A 13,030-nucleotide genomic window follows, 5' to 3' on the forward strand; every position below is an offset into this window, starting at 1 on the left:
AAAGAGTGAGGGAGTGAGGGAGAGAGAGTGTGAGAGAGAAAAGATGGGAGAGAGAGAGAATCTGAGAAAGAGAGTGTGAGTGAGAGAGTGTGAGAGAGAGAATGAGAGAGGGGAAGAGTGTGAGAGAGAGAATGAAAGAGGAAAAGAGTGTGAGAGAGAGAGAGAGAGAGAGTGTATGGGAGAGAGAAAGAGAGAGGAAGAGAGTGTGAGACATAGAGAATGTGGGAAAGAGAGAATGTGTGAGATAGGGAAAATGTGAGTAAAGGAGAGTGTAAGGGAGAGGAGAGTGTAAGAGAGGGGAGTGTGAGGGAGGGAATGGGAGATAGAGAAAGGCAGAGAGAGAGAGAGAGAGAGAGAGAGAGAGAGGAGAGGGAGGGAGCAGAGAGGGGGAGAGAGAGAAAGAGAGGAGAGTATGAAAGAGAGTGTGTGAGATGGAGAGGGGGAGAGAGAGAGAAAGGATGAGAGAGAGCATGTGGCAGAGAGAAAGTATATGAGAGGGAGAGACAGCGTGCGAGAGGGGAGTGTGTGAGTGTGTCAAAGGGAGAGAGAGTGTATGAGTGTGTGAAAAGGAGTGAGTGATTGAGAGAGGAAGAGAGAGAGAGAGAGAGAGAGAGAGTGTGTGTGTGTGAGAGAGCGAATATGAGAAAGAGATCGTGTAACAGAGAGTGTGTGAGAGAGAGAAAGTGTGAAGAAGAGAGAGTGAGAAAGAATGTACGACAGAGGAGTGTGTGAGTGAGAGAGTATGGGAGAGACAATCTGAAAGAGAGTGTGAGAGAGAGAAGATATGAGAGAAATATTGTGTGAGAAAGTGTGAGAGAAACAGTGTGTGAGAGAGAGAGAGTGAGTGAGAGCGAGTATATGAGAGAGGAAAGTGAGAGAGGAGAGTGAGAGAGTGAGAGAGAGTGTACGACAGAAGACAGTGTGGGAGAGAGGAGAGTGTGAGTGAGAGAGTGTGGGAGAGAGAATGTGAGAGAGTGAGAGTTTGGATGAAAGAGATTGTGTGAGAGAGAGGAGAGTGTGAGGCGGAGAGAGTGAGAGAGAGAGAATGTGACAGAGTGAGTGTAAGAGAGAGTGTGTGTCAGAGATAGTGTGAGAGAGAGGGGATATGAGAGAAAGATTGTGCGAGAAAGTGTGAGAGGGGGAGTGAGTGGGAGAGAGTGTAGAAAGAGGAGAGTGGGAGAGAGAGAGTGAGAGAATGAGAATGTGAGAGAGAATGGAGGTGAGAGAGAGTGAGAGAGAGGGAGTACGAGAGAGAGGGGATGAGAGTGGGAGAGAGTGTGAGAGAGAGATTGTGTGAGAGAGAGAGAGAGAGAAAGAGAGAGAGAGAGAGAGAGAGAGAGAGAGTGTGTGGGAAAAGGAATGAGAGGGAGAATGAGAGAGAGAGGGGGGAGGGAGGGAGGGATGGAGAGAGAGAATATGAGAAAGAGTGGATGAGAGAGAGAGAGAGAGAGAGAGAGAGAGAGAGAGAGAGAGAGAGAGAGAGAGAGAGAGAGACAGAGAGAAAGAGTTTGAGCGTGAGGGAGTGAGGCAGAGAGAGGGAGTGAGAGAGTGTGTGTGAGACAGAAAATATGAGAGAGAGAGTGTGTGTGTGAGAGAGTGTCAGAGAGAGAGAGAGATTGTGAAAGAGAGAGAATGAGAGAGGGACAGAGTGTGAGAGAGAGAGAGATAGAGAGAGAGAGAGAAAGAGAGAGAGAGAGAGAGAGAGAGAGTGTGTGTATATGTGTGTGTGTGTGTGTGTGTGAGAGAGGTGTGTGTAAGAGAAAGGAGAATGTGAGGGAAGGAGTGAGAGAGAGTGTGTATGTAAGAGAGAGAGAGAGAGAGAGAGAGAGAGAGAGAGAGAGAGAGAGAGAGAGAGAGAGAGAGATTGAGAGTATGAGAGAGGGTGTGTGAGAGTATGGGAGAGGGTGTGTGAGAAAGAGAGAGTGTATGAGAGAGAGTGAACGAAACAGAAAAACCGCGAGAAGGGGAGAGAGAGAGGAGAGTGTGAGAGAGAGAGTATGAGGAAGATAGGGGGAGAGAGAGGGGGGGGAGGGGGAGGGAAGGAGAGAGAGCTTAAGATGGTCTTGAATAGAAATTCTAAACGTTGAAATTTTCATTGGTTAGACGGTAACGTATTACTATGCAGGAAATATGTGTTATGGAATTTTAAAATGTATGCTTCTAATACATCGTATGTTGGAGTCGGATATTATCGAACTTATACTCCAGGTTTTATTTTTTATTTATAATATTTGTTCTTAACTTTAATACTAATTATTTAATACTAATAAATTTATGAATACGCTAAAATGGCGCGCGCGTAGTGTTCTAATGTTTCAAAATATGTATGTACATTTCGGAAGATATAAAAAACTATTAATACAGAAAACAGGCCGAATATGCCCAAAGAGAACAAGAAGTCACGATAACATCAAAAAGATGTCGTTTTGACTTTAAATAGTCAATTTTTCATCAAGACTATGTAGTAATGTCAAGATGATGTCATTGTGACGTCATCTATATATTGAATATTGATATATTGAAGGCATTGAGATCGATACTTTGGTGTTGATTGGTTATTGCAAAACAGCACATCGTTTTGCTACCGCGTAAACCTCTGCCGTGCGGAGAGTCTTTTGTTCGCCACCGCGGCGGTTGGATGTGTTTCCCGTAACTACGCATATTATTGATCTTGGAGACTATAATATAATAACTATAATATAATAACTCTGCTCAGTGCCATATATTGAATGAATGAATGAATTCTGCCTCGTGGGAAATGTTACCGCGTATTGTGTGCCAGATTTATTAATATCGAAAAAGTTCCACAAGAGAAGAATTCACAAGAAAATGGATTTTCCACATTTCCATTATTGGCTGCGTTCAGTAGAACAAAATGATCAGTGAGCGCTTAGTGATTATTGTCTGTGATTGGAGCATTCTTTTATATTCTTCATGACCCAGAAGTATTTACCAATCAGGAGCGAGAATCATTAAGCACTCATTGATCATTTTGTTCTGCTGAACGCAGCCACTGTTTATGTTGCGGAAGTGATATCATCACTATTTATGTTTCGACGTGATTCGACTGTGCTTGAAAATAGGAAGAAAATGACTCCATTGAAGGTATTGATAATTATTTTCATACAAATATTTTTTGTCCACTGATTCTTCTAGTATTTGTTAGATTTTAGACTTCGCAATAATTGAGATGAAATTAAAGCTACTGAGATAGGATAAAACTTTACTGTGGCATAATGTGCAGACCAGCCCACTCCTAACCTCCTAACCTCAAACTCTTTAGTTATATTTATAAAGTTAGGGAAAACATGATTACGATTTGGTTAGAAAAGTCTTGAAGACAGGGAAATGAAGGTAAAGAGTGAAAAAAAGCTTTCTGCTTACCTAGAATCCTTTCATGTATTGTTGTGTAATCATGCTGTTACGATGTTATCTTTATTAACTTTGTTGATGGTTCTGTTTAGATATTGTCCTTTTTAGTATATTATCCCAGATAGCCAAACCTGAGCGAACAAATTCCGCGCAAGAGTTGACATCAAGTGTTGATGGCAAATATGCAACAACTTTGCAATAAACTTTATGTTATCAAATTCTGCTGGCAAACTGCCACCAAATGTGCAACAAGGCTTGGTGCGGAGCAATTTGCAGCAAATTTGCAGCAAAAACCGCGCAAGTTTTGCAGCGCATAACTTAGCAGCAAATAAGCACCAAACACTGAGCAACACTTACGCACAAGACACGAAACCAAATTGGCAGCAAATCCGCAGCAAGCCTTGCACTCAATCAGCTGATCGAGATGGTTGCGACGTGTGTTGGATTTTAAATGGTTCCTAACCTGTATATTGATAAATTTTAATTGCAATTTTGCATTTAAAAAGAGAAAGGTGTATATAGAAATAAATATTTGACAAAACAGACTGTATAATTTATTATACAAACATATATACATATAAGATCACGATATTCCTAATTATCGCTATTTACATGTAAACGAAAGGCGAGAAATGAAATATATGCGGTGGGACATTAACTTGTGCATTCGTTGCAACTGATGATTCATCTCGTCCATCTCTTTCTGAAGACTGCAAAGTGGAAATAGTATTTTAAAAGGATATCTCACGTATCATTTCCACACTTGGGTGAAAAGGTAAATATCTATAATTATGTTTTATATTGTAGATACTGTCAAAGCATTTCTTGAGAAGAACAAAGTAGGAAAATATAATGAAGAAGATATGAGGAAAAGAGTAGAAACGAAAAAAAAAAGAAAAAGAAGAGAAAAAACGTGAGGAGGTAGAAGAACGTTTAGTCAGTCTATGTAAAATTGGAAATCGCTGTAAGGTATCTATTCCAAATCAACGAAAGCAAAGACCTACAGTTTTATATGTTGGTCAGCAGAAAATTATTATTTATAAAATAATCTTATACCAATAAAATTCATCTTTGTTTGAATCATATATCCTGATTCTATATTAAATATTTTATAACTATAGGTAAAATTGAATTTAACCCTTAGCGCTCCGTTGGCTCCGCTGTGGAGACATCCATCATTTATTTCGTAACTCCGGTGGCTCCGCTGTGGAGTCATTCTAGTATTAACATCAATATCTCTAGTTGCTTTTTAAAATTACAAGTACTTGTAATTTTTTCCGTTCAAAGTAAAATTTCTCTTTCCCAGACGCTCCACTGCAAAAGTGTTGCCGGAGTTGCCAGAGTAGGCAGTGATAAGAAAACGCACGGAGTGCAAAGGGTTAAAGATGACTGCTGGACTGGTGTTAAGTACAATGAAACTCTTGGCAAAAATGATGGAAGGTACAAGCATATATTTAATACCTCCTTATACTATACTAATACATATCTCTTTCTTACTTAATTTAATTTGTGCTTATTATATGTTTTCATTAGGCCGGGTCTACAATAGGTGTAATAAGCTTTTAGCTATTTAGTCTAAGCTTTACCAATCACTTCCCATTTCATTTTCTTTATGTTGTGATTTTTATAATATTGGGTGAGTGCAAAAGTTCGTGCGGAGTTTCAATAGATGGAGTTATAAGCGTCGTAAAGTGTTGTCATTAATACTTCCATCTACATATTATATAACGTTGGAAAGGTGACGTCTTCAGCTGTTATTAAAAAAAAAATCATTTGTTTTCATACAAACTGCTTCGAGAAATATCACTTTAAAAATGAGTATCGATAAGGTGCATTTACGGCATGTTTTGCTTTACGAGTTTCGGAAGGGAATAAACGTTGCTGCAGCCGTAAAAAACATTCAGGATGTTTATCAGGATGAAGCACCAGCTAAATGAACTGTGGAAAAATGGTTTGCTAAATTTCGGCGCGGAGAATTTAACCTTGAAGACGAGCCACGCTCTGGTCGACCTTCTGACATTGATGACGATGTTTTGGGTACTTTAGTGCTCAATAATCCGCGAATTTCAACAGAAGAAGTTGCTACAGCACTAAACGTTGACCGATCAACCGGTCGGTTGATCAAACGGTTTTCGGCGTTTAAAAAAGATGGGATTCGATTTGAAGCTCGATATATGGGTGCCCCATTTGCTGACCGAGAAGAACAAAATCAAGCGAATTTCTGCAGCCGTTTCTTTACTCGGGCGGCTCAATAACGAGTCGTTTTTGGATCGACTAGTGACGGGCGATGAGAAATGGGTCCTCTACAACAATGTTCAGCGCAAACGGACATGGAAACAATCAGGTGAGCATGGTGACGCAATGCCAAAGGCCAGTTTGCACCCGATGAAGGTGATGCTCTCTGTTTGGTGGGATTGCAAGGGTAATCTATTTCGAGCTTCTCCCCGCTGGCGAAACGATTGATTCGGACAAGTACTGTCGCCAATTAACCAATCTGAATCGAGAAATAAAAGAGAAACGTCCGATTTTGTCAAATCGCAAGGGAGTCATCTTTCATCACGACAACGCCAGACTACACGTTTCGAAAAAGACGCTGCGCAAACTGAAGAGCCGGAAATGGGATGTCTTAACGCATCCTGATATCGCACCATCTGACTATCACTTGTTCCGGTCATTGCAAAATTATTTAAATGGAAAAAACTTTGACTCTTTGGAGGCCTTAAAAAACGGCGTCTCTTCGTTCTTCGAATCTAAACCGCGCAGTTTTTATGATCGAGGCATCCGTATGCTGCCAGAACGTTGGGAAAAGATTATAGAAAACGATGGAGAATATATCATTGATTGAATAAAGATTTTTGTTTGCCTAATCACTGTGTGACTTTTACTCACAAACTCCGCACGAACTTTTGCACTCACCCAATATTTATTATCTTTTGCATACAAACAGGGATTTGCTTGTATAATTGTTATTAAAACTTCGTCGTCACCCAAGTAGAATAAAAAATCATGATGACATCGAAATGACAAGAAAAGGACCGAATCATGATGAGAAAAAGAGTTTTTCTCATCATTTTGATATATTTTGATGTCATCGTTATTTTCTGTTCTACCTGAGCAGTGTCAGCAACATATTCTTCGTTGTCGGACATTTTGCCAAATCAGATCGAAACGTGCGTGAAAACGTGTACATGTGCCTAAATAATTTTTCTTATTGGCTTATCTTATTTATTACTGAGAGAAATCGGCCTTAAGCTTTAATTCCTAACTTCAAAAGTTTGGATCTACCCAACTTTACTGCCAGCGCTGAAAATTTATAGTTTACGTGACACAAACTATAAATTTTCATAAACTATATATTTTCAGTATTGGCAGTGAATATCAGAACATAGCCTATATTGTTGTCTATGTTATTGCATTTTGAATAAGGTAAGTTTTGGAAACATCCCAGTTAGTTATACACATTGTTCGAGCGTATACTCTTAAATAATTTTGTTACAGAAGTTGGTTAATATGGCCAATATAGTAAATATTATTGGTGCTGATATGCTTACTGAAGCAGAAAGACATGTACAAAGAAATGGGAGACATTTCCGAACCCGAGAAGTTCCATTTGAACTTCTAGAAAACCAATTCATAAAATTATTTCGATTAACTAGAAGACAGGCTGACAATATTATTGATATCGTAGAGCAATACCATCATCCAAAAAGATCTTCAGCATTAGATGCATCTATGGAAGTAAGTTACTTGCTTCCATATCTATCAATATTATATCTGCTTTTTGTATCCATCTCTATTAATCGTCATGTGGAGAAAAATTCCCGCTCTTGTTATTGCTTTTTCTCTATTAGTTAAGAGTCTCCTGACAGTAACGACAACACCGCTCTCGAGTCGCATGCGATAATTGTCACAGGTGACAATTGTCGCATGCGACATATCTCGTACGCTTTTAAGTAATATGTTCTTTTTAGCCGCACTACTGAACTGGTGCAATAAGTTAAAGTGAGAAAAAATATGGTAATTATTCAGTTTAGCCACATCATCACCGATTTTGATGAAACTAGGCTCATTCAACGCGTTTTTACAAAACAAACAATTTTTCCCTGTAGCAAAATCGTCGCTCTGCCTTCCGAAGCGAGATATTAAGCGTTAAAGCAGATAACAGTTTAAGTTATGAATCCTGTCAGATGGATTGAATGTAACGACACGAACAAACTGCACGAAGTATATGAGCATCACCACACACACACACACACATCGAAGGGGGTGCGGGGGGGCCTTCGACCTCCCCACCCGTACCCCTCCTCGATGGGTGGAACTCGCGTCCGTGGAAAGTCGCAAACTCACATGTGACACAAAGTCATATTGTTCTAGGTAATTATTTAGAAGACGGGCCTCACCTTGGATTTCGCTCAAACTCACCTATCTTGTGTATTTTGACGTGTAGAAGCCGAATCTGCAAGTAAAAATGGTCGCTCGGCTCTAGTTTGCGAGAAATAAACAGTTAAAAAGTGACACATGCGAGGTTAGGAAATCTGTCATGTCGGTAATACAGAGACTTATGGTCTGTTCTTTTTAGTCGAAAAGTGTAAAATAGTACATGCTGGGAAGGGGCGAAGCCCTCTCCTCAAAGACATTTTCATATATTAAACATATGAATTTTTAGCTCATGTATCAGTGGTTATTACACAACAAAAATAACCATTGATACATGAGCTAAAAATTCATATGTTTAATATATGAAAATGGCTCAAAATATGTATACATGCAGTACCAACATATGTACACATACGCACGGGAGGTGCAAGGGGGCGCCTTCGGCCCCCCTTCCGCACCCTCCCCGTCCTCGTTACACGTGGAAAGTTGCTATAACTTTCCACGTGTAACGAGGACGGGGAGGGTGCGGAAGGGGGGGCCGAAGGCGCCCCTTGCACCTCTCGTGTGTGTGTGTGTGTGTGTGTACATATGTGGTACTGCATGTATATACATGTTTGAGACTTTTTCATTTGTTACATATCCCCCTCCCGCATCTTCCTCGTTCTCGTTGCGCCTTGAAAGTTATATCCATAAGTCTCTGTATTACCGACATGACAGATTTCCTAACCTCGCATGTGTCACTTTTTAACTATTTATTTCTCGCAAACTAAAGCCGAGCGACCATTTTTAGATTTGCAGATTCGGCTTCTACACGTTAAAATACAAGATAGGTGAGTTTGAGCGAAATCCAAGGTGAGGCCCGTCTTCTAAATAATTACCTAGAACAATATGACTTTGTGTCACATGTGAGTTTGCGACTTTCCACGGACGCGAGTTCCACCCATCGAGGAGGGGTGCGGGTGGGGGGGTCGAAGGCCCCCCCGCACCCCCTTCGATGTGTGTGTGTGTGTGTGTGTGTGTGTGTGTGTGTGTGTGTGTGTGTGGTGTGCGTGCGTGTGTGTGTCTGTGGTGTGTGTCTGTGTGTGTGCGTGCGTGCGTGTGTGTGTGTGTGTGTGTGTGTGTGTGTGTGTGTGTGTGTGGTGATGCTCATATACTTCGTGCAGTTTGTTCGTGTTGTTACATTCAATCCATCTGACAGGATTCATAACTTAAACTGTTATCTGCTTTAACGCTTAATATCTCGCTTCGGAAGGCAGAGCGACGATTTGCTACAGAAAAAAATTGTTTGTTTTGCAAAAACGCGTTGAATGAGCCTAGTTTCATCAAAATCGGAGATGATGTGGCTAAACTGAATAATTACCAAAAATATAGTTGTCTCATTCTAACTTATTGCACTAGTTCCGCAGTGACCGCAGTGCAGCTGAAAAGAACAGACCAAATAATTGAGCCCCAGAGTTTTGTTGTCCACGTAGCATACAGAGAGGAGTGACACGTAGGAGTAAATAATTTACACATAAATGAATTCCGAGAATTACACGGTAGAACTAATATGTCAGAATATTGTGAAGGATCATCTTCAAGTGAACGCTTTAATACAAGTAAATATATGTATATATATGTGTGATTCTATGTCATAAACTATGAGATATAACCTCAATCTCAACTTTAGATTAACATCAATTCCGGAAAAAGAAGAAAAGAAGAAGAGAAAATTAACATCATGTTTTACAATAATAAATAGTAGGATCATGTTTACAATAATAAATAATATGTTAGGAATTATATTATAATGATAAGGCAAATAACAAATCACCATGTATTTTCTATGAAGGACATATAACAATGCACTGGGTTGTACAAAGCGTTAGACGAACTCAATGCTGAAGGTAGGACCAAAATTGCAGTGTTAGAATCCTCCATAGAGCGATTAGCGTCTGTCGCTGAAACCGAACCAAATGAGAAGAAGAAGACAGTTGTTTTCCATTGTTGAGATAAGGAGCAATTAAATGTGTTCTTGGCGGTCTTTCGCAAGGCTAATGTCATTAGCACTTGTGTCATAGATAAATTAGTTTGGGAGAATCTGCTCTCTCTACCAGAGGAGCGGCAAAATGCTCTTCGTAAACGATGAGACAAACAAAGTTTGACAGATTCTTCTAGCCAAATCACAGACAAATTATTCAGCATCGTAAGGCATCTAGCTGAGACAACTCAGAGAAGTGCTGATACATTGGACATATTGTGTACGTACTATATTTTTGAATCATTTCATAAAAATATGGAATTTATTAGATATCTATCATGCAGAATGAAGCAGTAACTATTATCTTATCTTGAATATCTTGAATATATGAGATATGAGAATAGAAAAATATTTAACAGAAAATATACTGAAACAATTGTCTTATAGTAGCAAAGTTTTATTTTCTAATAAACTAAGCTTTAAAAATCTAAATCCTTTATCGTTTTTTCCTAAATTATTTTTTAAATAAAATGTTTTAATGTAATAAAATTTATTAAAATGTTTTTTTGTATCATAACTGATTTTGAATCGTTCTTTATTATAGGTTGTTGTATTTCTTCTAATAACTGTTATCGAGAAATAAATTCAGAAACAGCATTCCATTAAAAAAAACAAAGATGACCTTCAAATCTTGGGAATCACCTGAAAAAAAGCGTTACCACCGCAAGGATTACTTCTGCACCATGTAATTTCTCTTTGTTAGATAAATTATTATTTATTATTATCGCCTCACTATATATTGTCTGTTTAAGAATAATTATTACGATTCTACCGATTTTGCTGTTTTGTTTCAGTAACATCCTCTGACAAAGTTGATAACACGAGAAACGAGCTGGAGCATCAACAGCAAGTGATAGTGCAATCGGGAAAGCTCTTAGGAAAATATGGTAAATGCGAAGTCACCGATAAAGTATTACTTGCACTGGCCTTCGCGTTCTTCCTCGCCTGCATGTTTTACATTTCACAAAAGAGACTGGTCTGAAAGCCCTTTGTATGTGATATTAATGAAATGGACTGATCATTTACGGTGATATCGCGACTGTAACATATTGCGCAGGAATTCTCACGATAAATGACATAGAAAATGTATGTACTATTTAAGAGGAGAAATCGGGTGACACGGGCTTTACAAGTATTTTAATGACTTTACGCGTGTGTAGATAAATTGCTCGTTAATCTCTGAAGGACGTTTTCATTCGGTCATCAAATCTTATTAAATAAACTCAACTGGTTGTATATAATGGTATCCTGTAAGAAGATAAAATATTTATTAAATTTCAAAATGTATACACGTTTCTACTATTCATTATCATTAAAATAACGATGTCGTATCGCGAGATGCTATGGAAACTAATTGCTCGTACATTTTTACAACCGTTTATGAATTCCTTCCTGGTGACTATTTCGTCTCTGTCTGCGTCCATCTTCTTGAAGAACTTGTCCACTTGGATGTTAACTGCGGGCTGGATGGTCTGCGCGTCTTGCACCATCTCATAAATCGCAAATATTATGACCAACATTTCTCGCTTCGTGATGCAACCGTCTCCATCAAGATCGTAGAATCTGATGAAAAGTAAATCCAGAGAGTATTTCGCATGTTATAATTCGAGATTATTGACTTCAATAAGTATTAGTGATCAAATATTTAATAAATATCCAATAATCAAGTAAAATTTCTATTGCGACTAATATTAACATTTTTAAATGTCACTTTTTAACTTTGAGTATTATTCCGAGGAAAAATGATTATATATGTAAATTTTCTCTGCACAGCCATCATTAAACAGCAAGAAAAAAGTACAAAGTGGTCAGTCTGTGCCCGAAGAAGTTACAGAAAATCAAACCGAACTTCTTAACTAACACGAAATAAAAATCTTTCAGGTTGCGCTCGAAAATGAACCTGGAATCAGACAATCCGTTACTAACAGCGATTACTGCTCACCCAAATATCCAAGAAAGCTGATCGACCATGCCGTTCACGATCGATGCTGTGGCATCCAGAAGATCGCTGAAGCTGACGAAACCGTCGCCGTCCTTATCGAAACTGTGGAAGACGATTTGCGTGTATCTGGTTGGGTCGCCCAATGGGAACAGTTTTTGGCGTATGCGGGTTTCAAATCGCCAGGCGTCACACTGTTTGCGCAGCATCTTCGCCGGCGGACCATATCGTCGTCAGTCCCGAAAAAACGGGACTCTTAGCTGAAAATATTTGAGCGAACGTTAATTCAGAACGCGATGTCGCGAACTTCTCGCGAAGAAATGAGAAAGAGATCTTTTCTTCTAAGTATTCTCTTGACGCGTGAAAAATTGGTCGCAAGTTTTGATACTTTTTTGTAATCTTTTCTCGTAAATTCTTGTAATATGTAACGATTACCGTGCGCGTGTTAGCTCGTTTCATGTAGTGAAAAGTAGAAATAAGAATTCTGAATAGTTTTGTAATACTAATATTTCTTTCGTAGTCATAACATAAAACTATGCAATGTGACTTAACCCTTTTCGTGTCTGACTTTTTTCTAGAAATAATTTGCGTCTAATTCACGTTTTACTAAAGTTTTAGAATTGCTGATTATGAATTTGTAGTCAAAATTTCAAAATTCAGAATAGTACCTATAGGTGTAAAAATATTTATATCAGAATACACAAGTCAATATTTGTCCCACCGATATATTTCATTTCTCACCTTTCGTTTCATGTAAATAATGATAATTACGAATATCGTGATGCTTATCTATGAATATATTTATATAATCAAATTACACAGTCTGTTTTGTCAAATATATGTTCATCTATATACACCCTTTCCCTTTTTAAATGCAAGAATTGAATTAAAATTTAGCAATATATAGGTCCAGGAGCCATTTAAAAACCCAACCAGCTACGTCGCCACACCATCTCGATCAGCTGATTGAGTGCAAGGCTTGCTGCGGATCTTGCTTGCCAATTTGCTCTCGTGTGCTCTTGTGCGCAAGTGTTCTCTACTTGGATGTTTGGTGCTTATTTGGTGCTAAGTTATGCGCTACAAAAACTTGCGCGGTTTTTACTGCAAATTTACTGCAAGTTGCCCCGCATCAAGCCTTGAACGTTCAAAACACAATCCTAAAAAGGACACAGTTGCATATAGTTTTGGCATCAAGTTTTGATCGAATTTGCTGCAAATTTGCGCTCAATTTGCACCATTTTGCTCATTGGGAATATACGTACATTTTTAATTATTTTAATATAATTTCTACTTAGAAATATGTATAATATGGTATGTAATAT

The 13,030-nt window shown here is 38.7% G+C and overlaps 1 protein-coding gene, 1 long non-coding RNA gene and 1 pseudogene across 2 annotated transcripts; 2 read left to right on the forward strand and 1 right to left on the reverse strand.

The window, feature by feature from the left end:
- Nucleotides 1-2,561: 2,561 nt before the first annotated feature.
- On the forward strand, nucleotides 2,562-11,123 carry LOC112588818 (vesicle transport protein SEC20-like; annotated as a pseudogene).
- Nucleotides 10,891-11,316, reverse strand: LOC112588819 (hippocalcin-like protein 4). Its single transcript, XM_025299959.1, has 2 exons — nucleotides 11,134-11,316; nucleotides 10,891-11,017 (listed from the first exon to the last, which is right to left on the reverse strand). The coding sequence occupies exons 1-2, from the start codon at nucleotides 11,287-11,289 to the stop codon at nucleotides 10,973-10,975; spliced, it is 201 nt and encodes a 66-aa protein (XP_025155744.1). The 5' UTR covers nucleotides 11,290-11,316; the 3' UTR covers nucleotides 10,891-10,972.
- Nucleotides 11,317-11,372: 56 nt separating this feature from the next.
- LOC112588820 (uncharacterized) lies at nucleotides 11,373-12,178 on the forward strand. Its single transcript, XR_003113072.1, has 2 exons — nucleotides 11,373-11,576; nucleotides 11,651-12,178. It is a non-coding gene; the product is annotated as an uncharacterized LOC112588820 (long non-coding RNA).
- The last annotated feature ends 852 nt before the right edge of the window (nucleotides 12,179-13,030 follow it).

Source organism: Harpegnathos saltator, unplaced genomic scaffold (genome assembly GCF_003227715.2).
Source record: "Harpegnathos saltator strain DR-91 unplaced genomic scaffold, Hsal_v8.6 scaffold30, whole genome shotgun sequence".
NCBI classification, from domain to species: Eukaryota; Metazoa; Arthropoda; class Insecta; order Hymenoptera; family Formicidae; genus Harpegnathos; species Harpegnathos saltator.